This window comes from Equus asinus, chromosome 23, assembly GCF_041296235.1.
Source record: "Equus asinus isolate D_3611 breed Donkey chromosome 23, EquAss-T2T_v2, whole genome shotgun sequence".
NCBI classification, from domain to species: domain Eukaryota; kingdom Metazoa; phylum Chordata; class Mammalia; order Perissodactyla; family Equidae; genus Equus; species Equus asinus.
Window position 1 is genome coordinate 14,420,651 of NC_091812.1, and position 18,980 is coordinate 14,439,630.

Genomic DNA, 18,980 nt, shown 5'->3' on the forward strand with positions numbered 1-18,980 from the left:
TTCTTATCCATGGCGCATAGAAATTTTTTTAGTGTGTCATGGGAAACAAGAAGATCGTGTGGCTAAGTGAGTTGGGAAAGCTGGTTTAAAAAGGTTATACTTCTCAAGACCTTTAGTATGAGAAAATATATTTTAACCTTCGTGGAGGGCAGTATTTCCCAAGCTTGACTTTTTTCATAGAGCATATATCTTGAGGGCCACTAGTGTTCCAAGGAACAGAGCTTGGTGAAATGCTGATCCAGAACAGTGTGAATGAAGGGGCGCAGTGGAGAATATGTTTTAGGCTGAGTTTTTAATGCAAAGATAGGGATTTGGGGTGTTTTTCCTAGAAAATAGGGAACTTTGAAAATAGACGATCAGTGTTATACTGCAGGAATAACAATCTTGCAAGTGTCACAATACTAACATACTTAAGTGTGAGCTACAGGTACCTTCAAGAACATTACCTCAGTCAACTCCAAGAGTGGGAGTTATTAGCCCAGAATACACAATTGATCGTTGATGCAATGTGCTCTTAGCAAACTGAGGGTCAAAGGACAGAGGAAGACTCAGACACAGGCTCACGTACAAAACTGAATCAAGCTGTCCACTGACTGATGGCTGCCAATGTAAGCCTTGGTTTTAGTTTGGGATTGTAATTTAAGTCATGGTGTGGGTGAGATCACCTGGGAGAGAAGGTAAAGCAGAAGGCCCAAGAATTAGGCTGGGACAATACCAATGTATAAAGGCCAAGTAGATGAAGATGAACCTGCAAAGAATTCTCAGAAAGAGCAGCCAGTGCCACTTGAAGGAAATCAGGAAAATACTGAGATATAGAAGCCTAGGCAAGACAGTGTCTCAGAGGAAGGGACAGGTCAACAGTCCCCTGCTGCAGAGAAGTCAGGCGAGATGAAGGCTGGAAGACACTCACCAGATTTGTTGCCATGGTGGCCGTGGCAGCATGGAGGTCTAGCACTCAGGTCTCCCTTCAAGAGAAAGCCTGGCCTGAGGAGTGGCGTCACTGACACCTTCAGGATCCGCCTCCACGCTGGAGCAAGACCACATTCCTCCAGGGCAGCCTTCAGCCAGTGACCCAGCAGAGTGGTGGTATAAGGGCTCACATTTCTGGCAAGTGTGGGTAAATTTTGCACTACAGCTCCAAATGGGCTGCCCTGGACTTGCTTTTCTTTTCTTTTTAAGATTGGCACCTGAGCTAACAACTGTTGCCAATCTTTTTTTTTTTTTTAATCTTCTTCTTCTTTCCCAAGCCCCACAGTACATTGTTGTGTATTCTAGTTGTGAGTGCCTCTGGTTGTGGCATGTGGGACACTGCCTCAGCATGGCTTGATGAGCGGTGCCGTGTCTGCCCCCAGGATCCAAACCAGTGAAACCCTGAGCCGCCGAAGTGGAGCGCGTGAACTTAACCACTCGACCACAGGCCGGCCCCTGCCCTAGACTTTCTCGGAACTGCCCACAGCCCAGTGCTCTTCCTACCCTGTCCCCTCCCTTCCCTTTGTCCTTCAGAGCTGTCAGATCTGCATCACAGTCGGAGGCTCTCCCCGCCTACTCCTTCTTTCTTCCGTTCTTTCACAGATGCCTACGTTTCACAGGTCTTTATTTTTCACCTGATGAATCTCTTGTACCTCTAACTCCATCTTGGAGTCTACTTCTGGGAGAATTCACAGTACCATTGGTGACTTCAGTGAGAGATGTTTAGGGAGAGTTATGAGGCTGGAACCAGACTAGGGTGAACTAACAGGGAGGAGGAAGTGATGAAATGGAGCCCAAGAGTATACACAGGTCAATGGAGAAGGCGTGGATGGCCCAAATGGTTTTGGCCATTTGAGAACGGAAATTTTTATAAGTATCCTGTAGTCCTCAGAAAGAGGTGAGCAGCATATAAAAGAAAATCCAAGTAATAGTGATGAATCATTTTCTCTTTTGTGGGTACATCTTTCTCAAAGTGTGTTTCTTTTTGATGCCTTTCCATGAAGAAACACCCAAAGGAAAACTGGGTGGGAGCCGGCTCGTGGCCCAGTGGTTAAGTTCATGTGCTCTGCTTCATCGGCCCAGGGTTTCGCCAGTTCAATCCTAGGCACGGACACAGCACCGCTCATCAGGCCACGCTGAGGCAGTGTCCCACATACCACAACTAGAAGGACCCACAACTAAAATATACAACTATGTACTGGGGGGCTTTGGGGAGAGGAGGAGGAGGAGGGGGAGGGGGAGGGGGAGGCGGGGGGAGGGGGAGGAGATTGGCAACAGATGTTAGCTCACGGGCAATCTTAAAGAAACAGCAAAGCAAACCTGGCTGATTAGCACTGCCTTCTCCTTTCCATTGACTGGACAGCCCTCAGCTTCCCACTTCCTTTACCACTCTCCCCAGATACTACAAAAGCTGCTTAAAAGCCCTTTAGAATATGAAAGAGATAATAAAGTGTTGAAACCTGCACTTTTCAGAAAAAAGATAGAGTGTTTTCTCCAAGAAACGCTAACAGAACTTCTGGGATGCACTTCAGGTAGTGGGAAAAAGGTCCCTGATGGGCAGTCTTAGAAGCAATAAGGATCGATGAAGAAGGAAAGCGAAAATATGGGCATAAGCAGAATTACCTGTATAAAACCACCACCACAATAACGTCTTTTTAAGAGATAGAACATAATAAAAATAGCACATAAGTTGGGAGGGGAAGCTCCGAGTTAAAACGTTCTAAGGTTGTGGGATTGTTTTGGGCGAGGGGCCAGATGCTGACGCACAGGTTTGATCTGTGCAGTATGCCCGCTGAAATGTTTAGGGAAACCAAACAAGGAAAGTAGGCGTTCAGCTTTTACCCACGGAGAGAGAACAAGGGACGTGAGAAAAATACTCCAGCTTCCAAGGCTCGGGGAGGCCTCTCTTCCGGAGCGTGCGCCTGGTGTGTGGACTCCTGGGCCCGAGGGGCGGCCGAGGGGTAGGCGTTTGGCGGAGCTGCGGGGTTGTGCGGGCATCTCGAGTGAGTGGTGGAGCCGCGGCAGGGAGAGAGGTGGGAGGCTGCAGGCTGGGCCTCCACGTGTCATCTCACCCAGGGCCCCGCACAGCCTCAGCAAAGGAGGAGATAAGGACGGAAGGAGGGAGGGAGGAAGGAAGGAGTAGGGAGGAAGGTAGGCAAGTTGCTCCTCCAAAAGCGGTCACTCTGAAGACCACCGGTCCTTACTGGAAAGGAATGGCAGGGCTGGCACTGGGTAAAAGCCACCAAGGCAGGAGGAGGGTGGCAGGCAAGTGGCACCCTGGGAACTTCCAGGCACTTCTGACTTGGACTCCCAGGAGCAGGAGTATGAAAGCCAGGCTCCCGGCCTCAGGTGAGGATACCCCAGGGGACAACTCGCCCTCCAGAGTCCTCTGCAGGACCCGGGAAGCTACTCCAGGCAGCCATGGCCGAATCGCCCCCTGCTTGGCCTCCTCCCTTCCTCCCTGCGTCTCCCCTGGTGGCTCTTCTTTAACACAACCCGGGCACAGCAGTCCGTGCCCTGGACTGATGCGGAACTAGCCCCGGCCGAGGAACCCGGTGAGCAAAAGCATGTGCGTGTGTGTGTGCGGGTGTGGTGTGTGTGTATGCAGGGTGTGTGTGTATGTGGTGTGTGTTGTGTAAATGTGTGTGTGGTGTCAATGTGTGTGGGGAGTATTTGTGAGCAGTGGGTGTGGTGTACGTGTGTGTGCCCTGTGGTGTCAGTGCGTGTGGGGTGTATTTGTGAGCTGGGTGTGGCGTACATGTGTTTGCGCTGTGGTGTGTATTTGTGAGCGGTGGGTGTGGTGTAGTGTGTTCGCGCTGTGGTGTCAGTGCGTGTGGGGTATATTTGTAAGCGGTGGGTGTGGCGTCAGTGCATAGGGGTGTCACCATTCCAGGGCCCGGAGCGGGAGGCGAGGGCGTCGGGCAGAGCGGCTGCCGAGGGCGGTCCGTGGGGTGGTGGTTCTGCGGTTGGCCGTCGACGCCCAAGGGGAGGCGCCAGCCCCAGGCTCCGCCCTCCCTCCCACGCATGCGCTCTGCTGGCCCTGGCTCACAGACCCCGGGCTCGAGGAGGCGGGGCTGGAGCCGCCAGCCAGGCCTGCGAGGCCTGTGACCCCAGGGGTACCCGTGGCTTCCAGTCTTCCGGTTGCCTCCCTCACTCCTAGGACCAGCCTCGCACCTCCGTCACAGATCAGCACCCGCTGGCTGGCACGTCCTCTGAGAGATGTGACTTCAGCTCCTGGAGGCCGCCTCCAGGCTGGGCCAGTGCCAGCTGGGGGCTGAGCTCTGGTTCCAGCTCCTCAGGGCCCCTTCTCCAAGTTCTAGCACCTGGCTTCTCAAAGGCCCGCCTTCTTCCCTTTGCTCCTCGGGAACACTAGCTGCTTCCTTCAGTTACTAAATCTGCATCCCTTTTTGCCTTTTCAGTCCTCCAACACCCGTTCAACCAATTCTCTCTACTAAATTGTCTCTGCTAAAATACAGGTGTGGTTTGTCTTCCTAACTGGACCCTAACTATGAGAACTCTCTCTCCTCCTCTCCCTCCCTCATTCTCCCAGAGGCTCAGGCTCACAGCATTGCTGAGTTCCCTAGCAGGTTAAGAGAGAAATCCAAATGATTTAAACTTAACTCTATTCAAGATGACTGGTGAAAATATCAATACAAACAAAGTGAAAAAGCTCAATAATGATTAAAATTGCGTATTGAGAGAAGTCACATCATCTTGACAAAATTTTGATTGACACAGTTTGGGGAATTGAAGAGTTCCATGCAGAGGGATAACAGGATGCGTGGTGGGCTTTTGATGCATGTTGGCTTCTTAGTGTCTATTCACACTACTGCCAGGAATGGCCTCCATTCCACACCTCTGCCACTTTCAGTCTCTGAGATTCAGAGGGGGCTACTCTCCCCAGCGTGGGGCTGGGAGGGTATTCTGTAACTCAGGCCTGGCTCCTTCCTCTAGGACTTGCAGCTGGAAGCATGTGAGGCGGAGGTTCTGCTGCCATTTTGCCATTGCGTGCAGCCTGAGAATGAAGCCACCTTTCGGAGGAGAGTGAAACTGAGTGTGAGACGGAGACACTGGGCCTGGGTGATCTCCATCGAGCTTCTATACCAAGCCACGCCTAAAACCAGCCTTATACCAGTAATTTTCCTTTTTGCTTAAGCCAGTTTGTGTCATTTACATCAAAAGAGTTCTACCAGATGCAATAGATTTCTCTAGAAGACAAGAGGTGAAAGATTTGAAGTCACTGCGATGGTTCAGGCCTTAGGACAGTGGTAGAAAATTGGAAAGGAAGAGGTAGAGTCAAGAGATATTTAAGAGGTAAACTCGGGAAGACTTGGTTTCTGAATAAATGCATTCCATGACATGAGAGTCATGGAAGCATCCAATGACAAAGACAGTGCTCAGATTTGGGGAGTATGGCCAATTATTAATGGTAAAATTACTGAGTTAGGAGTTAAACATAGGAGAAGAATGGTCGTAGAGTCTAAGATGAAGAATTCCATTTTGGACATGAGTGTGAGGTGCCCATAGGTCACCCAAGGCAGTCTGGTCACACCAAAGCAACTGGGTGTGAGTCTGAAACTCAGAAGAGAGGTCGGGGTGGGTGGTGCTGAAGAGTTCTGATCACACACATGCAGATCAGTTAAAAGCATGACCATGAATGGAGATTGTGTGGGGTGAGACTAGCCCTAGGCTGAAGGCAGCATCCTAGGAAACAGAAAGGACAAACTGAGAAGTGGGAGCCCACTAAGGAGACCAAGAGAGGACTGACACAGGAGATGGTCACAGGAGACAGCCAGGAGCACAAGCAAGGGAGCAGAACCCTCCAGGAGGCAGTGACTTGCTACATGATGTCACGGGCCACCTCGTTCCACCTAGGAAAGCAGAATGAGTTCTTTCCTGAATACGCTGGGACCAATCAGTCCGATTTTAAACAGTCCACGCCCCTGACTTCCCTTCATCCAACTCTGCTTAGACCTTCTCCTCATCCCGGCCACTAGCAGCTCCACTGAAAGATGGAAGGCAAAAGATACCGAGATTGGGACTCTGGCCAGGGACAGGAAAGCTTTGGGATTGCATGTGGTACGCTGTTCTGCCTCTGTTGATGAAGTGACTAGATTATGGCCGGGCAGAGGAGTTGAATCACTTTGGTCACTGGGGCCGCAGGGAGGACCTCCAGAGTGGGGACGTGGGCCGCTCCTCCTGGGACTGGAGGCAGGAGCAGCAGGCCCGGCGCACGGCAGGGCCTTCAGGCTGGGGTGGAGCTTTAGGCACGGAGGCGGCCTGGTCCCAGCGCAGCTGGCCTTGGTCAGGGCGGTGCGAGGAGGTGCTGAGCCCGCTGTCCTCCAGGACCGTCGCTCCGCGGCGGCCAGCGCGCCTGGCGCAGCCCCCAGGGGCGCTCGCCGAGCCTGGCTGGGGCGGGCCGCAGTTCCACCCGCCGGCTCCCCCTCCTCCCTCCGCGCCTCCCGCCTCCCTGTCGGGGCTCCGGCTCCGCGCTCGCCGGGCGCTCCGCCCTCCCGCTTCCCGCGACCTCAGTAGACGCGCTCGCGCTCGGCAGCAAGCTACGGCTGGTTTCCCAGCGGGCCGCCGGCCGGACCGCGGAGCCCGACGCCGCTCACCCCCGGGGGCCGCGCGCCGTCTGCGGCCAGGGGGGCCCTCTCGGCTCGAGCCCCTGCCCCTGCCGAGGGTCTGATCCCGTGGGCCGGCGGCGTGCCTTCGCGCCGGGCGATCGCCGGCTGTGTGCCGCTAGCTGGGGTATGGGCGCGGGAGGAGTTCGCGCCCAATGCAAGCTCGAGATGCACCCCGCTCCACCCGCCCATCGCAATCCAGGGATCGGCTACCCCGCATCCCCTCCTACAGCCACCGCAAGCCTCCCCCACCCCATCCCCCCGCACAGCGACAATCCTCAGTGGTGGCAAGTGGCCTTCTGGAAACTCACAGAGGGAAATTAAAACAAGCTTTACCTTACTCGAAGCGGTTTCTACATATATACACTGTCTAATTTAATTTGCCAGCCATGCAGGAGGGGAAGCGAGGCGGCGCTGCTGGGGAAAGGCGCGCAGGGTCCCGGGGCCGAGCAGAGCGCACGCTCCGCGCATCCGTCCATGGTCCGGCCGGCCAGAGTGAGCAGCAGCTTGGATCCCGGTGGCCGACACCATCCCATAGAGTAACACGCAAGGGAGGAGAGACCAAACAGCTCCCCTTGCCCAGACTCAGGTGGTGCCCAGGGCCTGGATCCCGGCTGTGCTGCTTGTCCCCAGACACTCAGGCTTCAGATCAAATAACCCCAACGGACTCTCTGTTTCGCTCTCCCCCTGCCCTTTTGTCTAGCCCGCCCCACCCCCAATCCCGGCGCATATCTTGGAGGTTGAGTTAATTGTCATGAGCATTTTTATATTTGGCCAATCCCAAACTCGAACTTCTCTACTAGGCCCACATTCCTGCTCATTTAGGGGTTTAAAGGCCAAGGGAGACTATAAGGAAGTGATGTTCTGGCCTTCCCATTCTTTCAGGCCTGGCCACCAACCCAGTCCCAGGATTTGGGGGTCGCCTGTTCTGGTCAGTCCAGCCCAAAGCAGGTTTCTTCTCCCTCTTTTAGACTCTGGAAGCCGCCTTGTTTCCGCCACTCTGAGAGCACCTGTCATCCGTGCCTGGGTTCCCTGGTGGGTCTTGTCCCCTTACTCACACGCCCTCCTAGGGGACACTCTAAGCTTCCTGAGACCTGCTGGTCCACCCCAACACTCCCCAGCACACCCAGCCCAAAGTGTCTATTGGACTCAGGAGCTGTTGTGCCTTTCAGAGCAATGTGGCAGCTCTGTGCAGGCTCCATAGACTGGCTGGGTTTGCCTTCTCCTGGCAGGTCACTGAATTGCTGCCCCAGGGGATGACGTGTCTGGTGATCTGGCCTCTGGAATGTCCCAGCTGAGACATTCAGACCTCCTCCCACCTTGCTGGGCCTGCTGAACTCTGCTGACAGCATTTACCCCACGTGGAGCAGGAGGGTGAGTTTTCTGTTACAACAAGGGAACCGGGGGATTTACGAGGTCTGCGTAGGACGAAGGTTGGGTTTGTTTGTGGAGAGTGGGGAAAGCTGACTGAGGAGGGAAGGCCATGAAGTTGCTGGGCAGGGCACTGAGGGCTCCATGAGATGGGTGAGCAGGATGCTGGGGGGGAAGGGCCCGCCTCAGGAGTCAGGGACCGACCTGGAAGGCACCTGGGGCTGTGCCAGGCACTGCTGAAGGGAGGCCACTCAGGGCATTGGCAGTGGGGAGAGAAGGCAGTGAATGCTGGCTGCGGAGAAAGCCAGACTCCTGGAAGCAGAGCGAGGGTGCTGGCAGGTGGCAGGGCAGGTGGGCTCTCGGCATGTAAGATCAGAGTTCTTATGGAGCACAGGTTGGTACTTATGTTTTGAAAAATTAAGATCTGTTTTTGTTGTTATCAATGCTTTTATAATAGTTTTAGGAAAGAAGAAAATATATATGAATTAGCAATTATAAGCCTTCCCTTGAAGTCTTTCAGACTAGAAGCATGTCTCACTTTGCAAAAAATAAAGAAAATCCAAAGATATATGAAAAGATATATGAGGGGGAGGAGACACTATTCCTATGTTAATTTGACGGCTCACTAGAATTCCCTTCGAGGCGCATAAGAAATTCAGAGACGCACGCCCCGCCTTGTTTAGATAAGCTAAAGCTGTACAAAGGGAATTCAGTTATTCTTTCAACGAGATGGAGGGGCCTGTTTAGCTGACCAAAAGACATCTGGAGAAAGGGGCATTCTTGATGTCATCTAAGAGAGACCAGTACAAACCCAAGAATGCCAATTGGGCATCCGTGTCAGTGACAGAAAAGCATCATATTCATATAATTAAGACTGGTCTTAAATCTGGAAATTTAGGGAATAAATATAACCACTAACAATTTGTTAACCTGCAGCAAAGCAAATAAAGTACTTATTGACACAGTATACTCAGAGAAGCAGGCTCTGTGTGGATATTTTTACAGGAACATAACTTGGGGGCCTAAAGAGCACAGGGTGGCTCCCACGTGAGCTCAGTGGCATGTCCACTGGTGTCACACGGCTCAGGGGGCTGGGGTTGCTCACTGAAGCAGAGAGGTCTAGCAGGTTGAGTCCTGCCCAGCGACAGTCTCAGACAAAACATTAGCACATGAGAATTACTGTGAAACTTCGAAGTAAAAGTGGGTGCCCGTGCTGAACCCTAGAGCTCCTGAGCTGGAACCTCCTGGGGACAGACCTGGGCACCTGCATATTTGGAAAAGCCTCCGCAGGGGGTTGGCTCTGACTCACCACTTTGGGGCTGGAGTCACACAGCTGCAGACTTTCTAAGGGACAGTCTGAATCTTTCCCCCTAGGGGCAGAGAGTGAACACCCAAAGGGCTGTTTCCCTACTTAAAACTGTGCAAGACCCTGTGAGGCAAGATAGCCCTCCCAGAATTGCCCTTTAACAAAGAAAAAGTGTGACGCTCTTCCCACCTGCCACAGACACCATGTGGAGCCAGCACTGGGGGGCCAGTGCACAGGGCTGTCACTCAGGGCAACTGCAGTGTCGCCAGTGCCAAGACATGCACCTGAGCCTGTGAGCCTCCCCACAGCACTGACTGGAGGATGCTCTGCAAAAGCAGGTGGAGATGAAACCGGAAAACAAGAGCACATCTGTGAGGGTTAAATAATTAGGTGAGGAGCCTAAGCGCTGTGCACTCTGGGCTTCCTGAAGGCAGCACACCTCACAGGACCATATAGGTCACTGACATCCTTGGGGGTCCCAGACCCACTGTTAACTGGGTTCATGACACAGTCACCATGGAGCTCTACTCCCTCGGATGTAAAAAATGATCTTTGAGGCAGGCAGTGACTTTTGGATTTTTGCAGACTAGTAAATGTCAAAACTTTTGGGAAGTGACATAGTTATCAACTTTTATATCAAGTAAGGACAATGTAAAAGACTAAAAACTATGATCTACTATCATCATTTTATTAAAAGAGGGCTATTTTAATATCATGAAGGATAACGTCAGAATTTGAAAACAACCCTCTACTGCCCTTGGCTGTCTCATTTTCTGTGGACTGAGGAAAGTTTGTCACCAGTTTGTCTCTGCAAACTGGGGCTCCTTTGCCTGAACACTGAGGGCATCTGCACGGCCTGCAGGTGCGTCTATTCAGAAGTGCTGCCAGGGCTCTAAGGGCACCCTGAGGAATGCAAGTGCAAAAGTCTCTCAGTATCTTGCCTCAGTTTCCAATATTAATAACTGTGTGCTGAGTGCTAGCAGCCAGAAACGGTACTATTGCTTTAAAGAGAAGTAAAAAAGACAAGTTGTGGCAAATAGAATCATGAGAACCTGAATCTGGAAGGTTTTTACTAATGCTCTCACCCCTGTGGTTTTCAGGTTAGCGCTCCACGGAGCTCCAGCAGTACTGCTGGAACCAATGCACCTCTGTTTTGTTTCAAATAATTGAGCTTCCAATTAAGATAGAGATCGATTGCTTAAAAAAATGCTTGAACACACTGAGCCAGTACACCTCAAATTTAAAGGGGAAAGTGAGGCTGAAAGAAGCCCTGGGATTTGCCTGGAGCTACCTATTTAGTTGGCACAACTTGGCAGCACACCACCAGTGGGGTGGGGCAGGAAGGATTCCTATTGTCGACCTTTCATAGTGTCTGTTCCCACATCCATCAATGGTTGAGGCAAATCTTCCCACTGCTCCATTGCAGGGAAGGTCAAGAGTCACAGCCTCCCTTTTGGAATGTTCTGACTGGTTCCTTTCCATACTGGACTCTCTGCTCTGTTTGGCACTGTTCCTGCATGATAATAATGACAGACGTTTCACTGACAACTGCTGGAAACTAATTTTTAAACTCCAGGTCTGTATTTTTGCTCTCATTTTGATTATCACTGATAAAAATCTCTTAATAGTGTTCCAATATATTTGAAGAGTATAGAACTAATATTTGTATGAATATCATTTTATGATTCTAAGATTATGTCTATGTAAAAATTGTAAAGGTATTTTATTTTTTGAAAGATCTGCTTTTATTAAAATGTCTGAACTCTACTGTCTGGTATCTAAACTGAGATGAAGAGGTCTCTACTTGCTTGTCTGGGCTCCTCGGCCAGCTGATCACACAGCAGGCTGGCAGCGTTTACATGTCGAGTCTACCCGAGACTGCACAGCATATTCACTTGGTAGCAAGCTCCTCACTGCTGAAATGTAGTATCTGATAAGTCTGGACACAGCTCAGCTGCAAGCAGCAAAAAAGAAGACTAACTCTATATGACCTAAAACAGTGATTTTCAAATTGTGGTTCCCAATCATTAGTGGCTCATGAAATCAATTTAGTGAGTTACGAGGGCATTAAAAAACACACAAAGACAAGAGCTAAAAGTGCAACAGGAGAGAAAATATCAAAGAATGCTGTATGCCTTAAGGGGAAATACTATTTCATAAACATTTTACTTCAATCATATATATATATTAACCCATATATACTGGGTCATGATATAAAATATATTCCACAACCCTCAACATTATCCTAGAGAAAAACATACTTGGCCATTCAGTCCCTTGAGAAAAGATTTCTTTCTTTCCTTTTTTTATTTTTATTTATTTATTTTTATTTTTTAAACTTTTTTTTTTTAGATTGGCATCTGAGCTAACAACTGTTGGCAATTTTTTTTCCTGCTTTTCTCCCCAAATACCCCCAGTACATAGTTGTATATATTTTTAGTTGTGGGTCCTTCTATTTTTTTTCCATTTCTGAGCAATGGCTCCATATCCTGGGTACTCTGAAGCCCCTCTCCCCTCAACACAGTAACAACGATCCCTGAGACCCACCATTTCCTGGTTCACTGCTATTTTCTCCCCTCATGGCCCAGGGAGCTCAACTGAGCAGAAGGTGCCACAGCACATCGGAATGTGGGTCAGGAGAAGCCCTGGGGGCCTGCTGCCAGGTGTCAGGCACGATGCCAGGGCTTCACGACACCACTCGTGACAGATGTGGTCTCCTTTCTGCTTCCTGTAGCCGTGCCTCACCTGTACTTCTTGAGCTCCTAACGCAGTACACACGGGCTGAGTGAATGTTTCCAAATAAATGGATTCAACAGTGAGCACATTCCATTGGTTATAAACTATATAAACTAAATTCAACAAAATATAACATTTCAGATAAAATCAAATGTTTACTAATTTCTTCATACTGAAGAAATACAAAAGTACTATACAAAGCTTTATTTAGATTGATTAAATCATAATAGTTGTATAAAAATTTGAGGCATTGGCGTTCTATGGCTAATGGTAGTAATTATATTACTTCAGTGTCATATTTCATACAGTAAAGTTATACAACATTAACCCTTTGATTTTGAGCAGTTATAAACTTACTATTTTAACACAACACCATATCTTCAGTCATAGTAATTACTTTCATCTAAAATAATTTAATAATAGTAGTATATGATACGGAGGGAAAAAGAAAACAGTTCACTTAATAATTTTCCAAATGCTAGTAAGAAAGAAACACATCAGTCACAGCTGCTTTGGCGGGATGGCGGAGGAGCGAGCATAATTTGGCCTGTGACTTAACGGACGTGGGAGAGCGAACCAAAGCTTTTTAAACTGGAAGGACACTCATGTTGATCGAGCTCAAACCCTTCATCGTTCATATTAGGAAATGGCTGCACACCAGGTAAGTGACTTTCCAAGGTGACATAATTACATAGTAAGAGAAAGGACCCAGGTCTCCTGAAAACAAACATAGAATCTTTTCCATTTCATAGGAGAGGTTTATACTATAAAAAAATCATATTTTTTAAAAGATCACATCAGTTATCAAGGAAAACAAATACATGATAACATTTTAGACTTTAAAAAAACGCTAGAGCAAGCGTTGAATAACAGTACCTGTTGACAACTGTGTTCAAGGTAGCATGGTGTGGAATACAGTGTTGTAACAGTGATGGCAGAAGCCCACTGGTTGTCGTAAGTCATTTCTATGCTTACATATCACTCCTGAGTATTAGTTGTGTTTTCATCTGTGTCATTTGAGCTAATTTTTTTCCATAGAAAGTTCTCATTTGATTTCCAAAGCGAAGTTTCTAGCTGCTCTTTCCTTTTGGAGGATGCAGCAGGGGGCACTTTCTCACAAAGAGTCTCTATCACCGCCAAGTCGGTGAGTTTACTAAGACTGTCATCGTTCTGCTCATTCAAGATGTCCCAGAAATCTTTTGGTCTCTGTTTTGCTTTTTCCATGGGCCCTGAAAGGACTTTTTTTGGCAGTCGTGTGGGACTGTTCCCGTGACTTTTAAAGAGGTCATCAAGAATAGAGGTGTCACCAAGTAAGCCTACCACAGAAGTGTTTCCTAACATGGAATTTTCTATCTTTTTGTTTTCCTCTTTGAAAAGGGGTCCATTTCTGGAAATGCCAGTTCTTGTGAGGTCCTGTTGGTCTTTCACAGTATTTTCTAACTTACTTTCATATGCTTCAGACTTTCTGTTCAGGGAGCAGGATGGTACGGTGTTTTTGGACGTGTGGCTGTTTTTCCCATTGTTGGGGTCTTGGGTGGAGCTAATAGGTGATTTCTTAGTTTCTGCATCATCAGAAAGCACCTCTTCTCTACAGGAACCATGATTTTGAAACTTAATTGATTTTCCTGTATATATTTTTGGGCTACAAATTTGAGAATATTTTTTGGTAGAATCTTTAAATGATGAAGTTTCAGAATCTGACAGTCTTTCTTCTATAAGAGATTCTCTTTTTTCAGACTTATTCCTGACTCTCTCTCCCTCCTCATAGGCAGATTTAATGAATTCTGAAGTAGAATCCGCAAAAAATTCTTTCACCTCTGGATACTGAGAAGCATAAAAATCTCTTAGCATTTTCTGTCGTTCTTCTGATGTGGCATTAGTTATATGTTTAGCAAATTCCTTTACAGAAGACAAGTTAAAATAAGAAGCCATTTCTTCGAATTGTTTTCTGAAGATTTAACAAACAAACCAGTGGTTATTTTTATTACATTTTATTTTTAAAGAAGTTTTCATCAGTGATATGAAATGTAGACAAAGCAATGTAATCTTTCTTATTTAGCATATATTAGCTTAATTCCATAATGAAAACACATTTTACACTAGCAGAATGTGATCTCTTTCCTTATGCTACTGAAGAAAATATTTTAGCTTATGAAATCACCAGCTTTTTAAGTTATTCTGATTTATACTATTAGGTATTTCCTGGGAATTGTGGGATCCCAGCATGCTACTCCTCCAGTCAGCCAGTTTATGACTAACATGAGAATTATAATTTATATAATTTGTATTTGGAAATCTATATTGCATTCAAGTCCCATGAAATAAAATTGTCAAAGAAGGGTCTTAATGAATAGAAAAGAGAAAATTCTGAAAGGTTAAGAAGGGAATTTGTTTCTTCTCTCTCCTTTTTTTCCTTCTTCCACAAATACAACATAGAAATTTCACCAACTTTTTGATGAGCCTAAAGGAAAGTTCTAAACTGATGAACCTAGATTCTTACTTCCTCCAATTGGTCTGACTTCAGTACAGGCAACTAAACTAAGAAGTGAGATGCTATTTGAAGAAGTGAGCTTCATTCTTAGTCTAAGATACTAATAAAAGCTCTTATGTACATGTGTGAGGAAATGGGCCTTCTGGAGCCTGGTAAGATGCAGACATTGTCATTCTTAGTCTAAGATACTAATAAAAGTTATTATGTGCATGTGTGAGGAAATGGGCCTTCTGGAGCGCTGGTAAGATGCAGACACTGTTTCGGGACTCTGGGCGCTAGACTCTGCTCCTTTCCCTGGGTAAGGGTGCTGTGGACCGCATTGTGTGCCCCCTCCCCACAATTCCTATGTTGAAGTCCTAATTCCCAATGTGACTGTATTTGGAGATGGGGCCTTTAGCAGGTAACGAAGGTTAAACAAGGTCATAAGAAGTCACCAGAGAGCTCTCTCTCTGCCACATGAGGACACAGTGAGAAGGCGGCCATCTGCAAGCCAGGAAGAGAGCCCTCACCAGGAACCAAATCAGCTGGCCTCTTGATCTTGGACTTCCCAGGCTCCAGAACTGCGGGACATTCCCGTTGTTGCAGCCGCCCAGTCTGTAGTGTTTGTTACGGCAGCCTGAGCTGACTGTGACAGAGGGGACTGCTTTGCTGATGCTCAGTTTGGGCCGTGAGGCAGGAGAGCCCACTGTTTGTAAACGTTCCCTTAAACAGAAGCCATATATGGTGTTGCAGCACATGATTAAAAGTCCCCCACATTTAGAATTATATCTATATTTTACATAATATTTCCTTAAAACATTCATTTATTCAACAAATATTTGTAGAGCCCTCTTACGTGCTACACACTGTAGTTAGAACAATATAACAGTGAACAAGCCCAGTTCCCTATCTTCAAGGAGTTTATAGTCTAGTTGGGGGAGACAGATGCTTGAAAATCAAATCAGAAGAGTGATAAATCCCGTGATGGAGGTGAATACAGGGCCCTGTCGGCTCCCACAGAAGGGGCAGCTAAGCCAGTGACTGCAGTGGCCAAGGCAGGTAGGGAAGGCTTCTCTGCCGCCACCTCAACCTGTCAGGTAAAGATGGGTGAGGAAGCTTCTAGGCAAAAAGGGACATGCACAGGCCCAGGTCTGGGAGGCCTTGGTGCACAGAGGGCCAGGGGAAACTGCCAAGGCAGAGGCTGAAGAGCATCAGGGCTTCATATGCCAATTTCAGAAGTCTGAATTTTATCCTGCACACAACAGAGAATCCTGAGGGTGAAATAATGATTTTTAAAAATTGTAGGTGAGTAGGAGCTTTAAAGCCACTATTATTCTTGCCACCAGACCAAGTTATATAAAGTTTGCATTTCCCTTCATTTTCATGGCAATTCATGCTGCATGCTCATGACTTTCCCCTGTGGCTTCAGATGAGCCCCATGGCTTCTGGTCCGCACCACACTGGTCCTGTGAACTGTTCCAAATCCAGATACCATCTATGCCTGATCAATAGCCACTCTCACTGCCCATGGAATATTTAATATTGCAAACACAAGCTTCCAAATGTCTGTCCTGGAAATTGCCAATGTATTTCTTGGAAGCAACAAGCATGTTCTTAAAAGGGTCCAGTTTTCACTTCACATGAAGTAATGAGGTATTGTTATTTTATTAATCATCTCCAAATCCATTTTCATGGCCTTTCTAATAAATATTTGTGCTGTAAAGATTAAATTATTGGCAAGGTTACAGGCTCACATCTTTTATTTAGCCAAGACTTGGTGGTGTTCCAGCAGCTGCCCAAGGCCTGCTGCCTTTGCTGTGCCGACCTTGCCTGTGACCTGCCACCCCATCACTTCTGGAGGCTGCTGCTCCTGATGCCATCTTATCTGAGTTGTGTGCAAGTGTATTATGCTGCGTGGCTTCTCTTTACAAGAGGAGTTAGGATTATAATTCATTTTGTTTTGGCATTCTAACTCACTTTCATAATTCTTGATCTTTAAAAGAATTTTCTCTAGAAATTTAAGGAACTACAAGGTCCAAAGAGGTGGTATAAGCTAGGCACTTTGTGAGGGAAATTTAGTAAACTAGATACTCATAAGCCACTTAGAGAAAGAAAAAAAATAAAGGAAACCATAGATAGGTATCTTTCAGCAACCCTATCAAGAGCAGTTCTGCATTGTGGACAAAATTCAGTTTCTCTCCCCTTTTCTCGAGGAACTGGGGGAGAAGGTGTGGAGCAGCGCTACAATCATCTCCTTTCCACCTAAACTTTCTGCACGGAAGGCAGTACTGAGAACTTCACTGAGAGGACCCACGGGGCTGCAGCACGGCACAGAGCACAACGGTTAGCAGGAAGGAGTGTAAGCTGGCCGGACACTGTCCCCTAGCGCAGATGTTGGCATTCTAATATTAGATGCCCTTCACCTTTTCACTTAGCAGGAGGCATTTATTCCCTAGACTGGATAGAGAAAAAAGGAAGACAAGCTAAAACTAATCATTGTTAATACTTGTATTTTTATATACAATGCTAAAGGGAATGAAGCCCGTGTTCCTCAAAGACTGGTAAGATGTATCTGGTTGGCCTCCAAGAAAAATAACTGCCCAAAGTAAAAAGGCACACCCAGCAAAAACCATTGTTGTAATTCTGTTTGTGAGGAGATGCGTTGCTGTTGCAGTGTAGGGTGTTCGCCTTTCTGGGCAATGGTGGGCAGCTGAGAGCCACACTGCACACAGGTGAAGCTGAGGGACCAGCCCTTCCCTGGGCAGCAAAGGGGCTAGTTGCCTGGGAGTTGCCAAATCCCTGAGGGAAGTGCTTGGAACCCACAGAACTATCACCATTTTCCCACTGTCCATGGAGGCCCTCAGGACCAATTTGACCCTGCTTTCCATCCCTGCTTACCTCAGTCATTATTCCTCAGTTACCCATCGCCATTGGCCTCTCATCCCTGGCCTCTCATCCCCTCCTAGTCTCTCCATCTCTGATCTACTCCAAACCCCCATCTAACCCTTCCAAACCATTCCTTGGTGCCCCTGGAACCAGGCTATGATCTATCAACTCCCCTGTGTCTTCTACCTGAATGGTCCCTCTGTCCCCTCATGATATTGCCTCCTCCCATGCAGCCCTTGCAAGTCAAGGCTCTTATGACTCACACCCTAAAACCTCAGGATTCATACTTCACATTGCAGATTCCAGACTATTTTTTTCTTAAAAACTCCTTCCCCTCCTTAAGGTTTATACTATCCAGCTAAACCATTCTCTCCCCTATTTTGTTAACTGACCCCTTAGTTGCTTCCTGCTGGTGACTGAACACTCAAGATCCTGGATTAATGTTGCTTCCTACCCCATCTCTTGCCATCGTTCTTCATCATTATCATCAACATCCATGTGGATGTTGCACCCAACTCCTGGCCCACCAGTTTCTTTCCCTCACCTCCAAAGACTTAATTCCATGTCGGACCCCTATTCCCAAGGTCATATACTGCCACTGTCATTACCATTAACTGAACCACCTCCAAATCCCTGAATTCCATCATTTCATGCTCCAGCTTCACTGCTCAATTACCCTCATGACAACAATGAAGGAATATACTTTGACCTCATCGAGCCTTCCAATTCAGTCACTCTTCTGCTTTCTCACTATCATCAACTTCCCCTTCTTCAGCTTAGGTTCACTTTTATAATCACTCCTTTGCAAACATCCTTCAGCTTACTTGCTTCTCTCCCAGCCATCTCCCTGTTTTGTGTGTGCAACTGAAGTTTGCTGAATGAAGTCTGCACAACTGCACAGATGGTTTTACTGGAATTACTCTCAAACAGGGACTTACTACTAGCCAGGAATTCTAGTCTCAGTAAACTTGCTTTCCTACTTTATAAATGATTTATTTCATAACTTCTTTCTCCGTAAATCTCTCTCCTCTGAACTGATGACTTTAATTCCGAATTAATTGAGGAAATATCCATATTCGTGCCGTCTTTGTTCCTTCTCTTTCGATGCCCCTCAAAGGCTTTACCTCGCCAGTGGTCTGGATCCCAGCGTCTCCGCCTCCAAGACTTTACTTGCTCTGTTATCACCTTCCTGGCCTGATACCTTTTTCCCTATCAGTCTGTTCCCTCAACACACAAACAGGTTCTATTATCTTCCCAACTTAAAAAAACCTACCCTTGACTGCACAATGCCCTGCAGCTCCTGCTACTTTTCACATCTAAACTTAAAGAGCTGTCAGGTTAGCCCAGACACTGCAAGCCCCCCTCCCACGGGCCTCTGTCTACTCAGACTGCTCACACTGAGGCAGCCAGCGAGCTCTCTGCTGTAGCTCCCGGAGGCACTGCCACTTCACCTGGTCTGGCTCTCAGCAGCATTCCATAAACTTCAGCGCTCCCTCCTTTTTGAAACTCTCCCTTCTCTTGGACTTCAGGACCTTGCATTGTGCCTCTTACCCTGTGCGCCTCTGTCGCCTCCAGGCTCAGGCCTGCGGCTTCTCTCCCCCTCAGTGTGCTGTTCCTA

The 18,980-nt window shown here is 47.7% G+C and overlaps 1 protein-coding gene and 1 long non-coding RNA gene across 13 annotated transcripts in view; one reads left to right on the forward strand and one right to left on the reverse strand.

The window, feature by feature from the left end:
* Positions 1–2,212: 2,212 nt before the first annotated feature.
* On the forward strand, positions 2,213–11,987 carry LOC139041721 (uncharacterized). 4 transcript variants are annotated; one of them, XR_011497470.1, is made up of 5 exons: positions 2,215–2,930; positions 3,284–3,524; positions 4,924–7,628; positions 7,826–7,967; positions 10,697–11,987. It is a non-coding gene; the product is annotated as an uncharacterized lncRNA (long non-coding RNA). The 4 variants fall into 4 exon arrangements; XR_011497468.1 differs by having other exon boundaries at positions 2,213–3,524; positions 4,130–7,628; XR_011497467.1 differs by having other exon boundaries at positions 2,214–3,524.
* A 150-nt stretch (positions 11,988–12,137) lies between these two features.
* The window catches only part of ERCC6L2 (ERCC excision repair 6 like 2), a 134,103-nt gene continuing 127,260 nt past the window's right edge, over positions 12,138–18,980 (reverse strand). For all 9 annotated transcript variants that reach the window (XM_044756919.2, XM_014856920.3, XM_044756917.2 and 6 more), the window contains one exon: positions 12,138–13,954. In XM_044756919.2, coding sequence (XP_044612854.1) covers positions 13,922–13,954 — 33 coding nt within the window. In that variant the 3' untranslated portion in view covers positions 12,138–13,921. The remainder of the gene's footprint in view (positions 13,955–18,980) is intronic.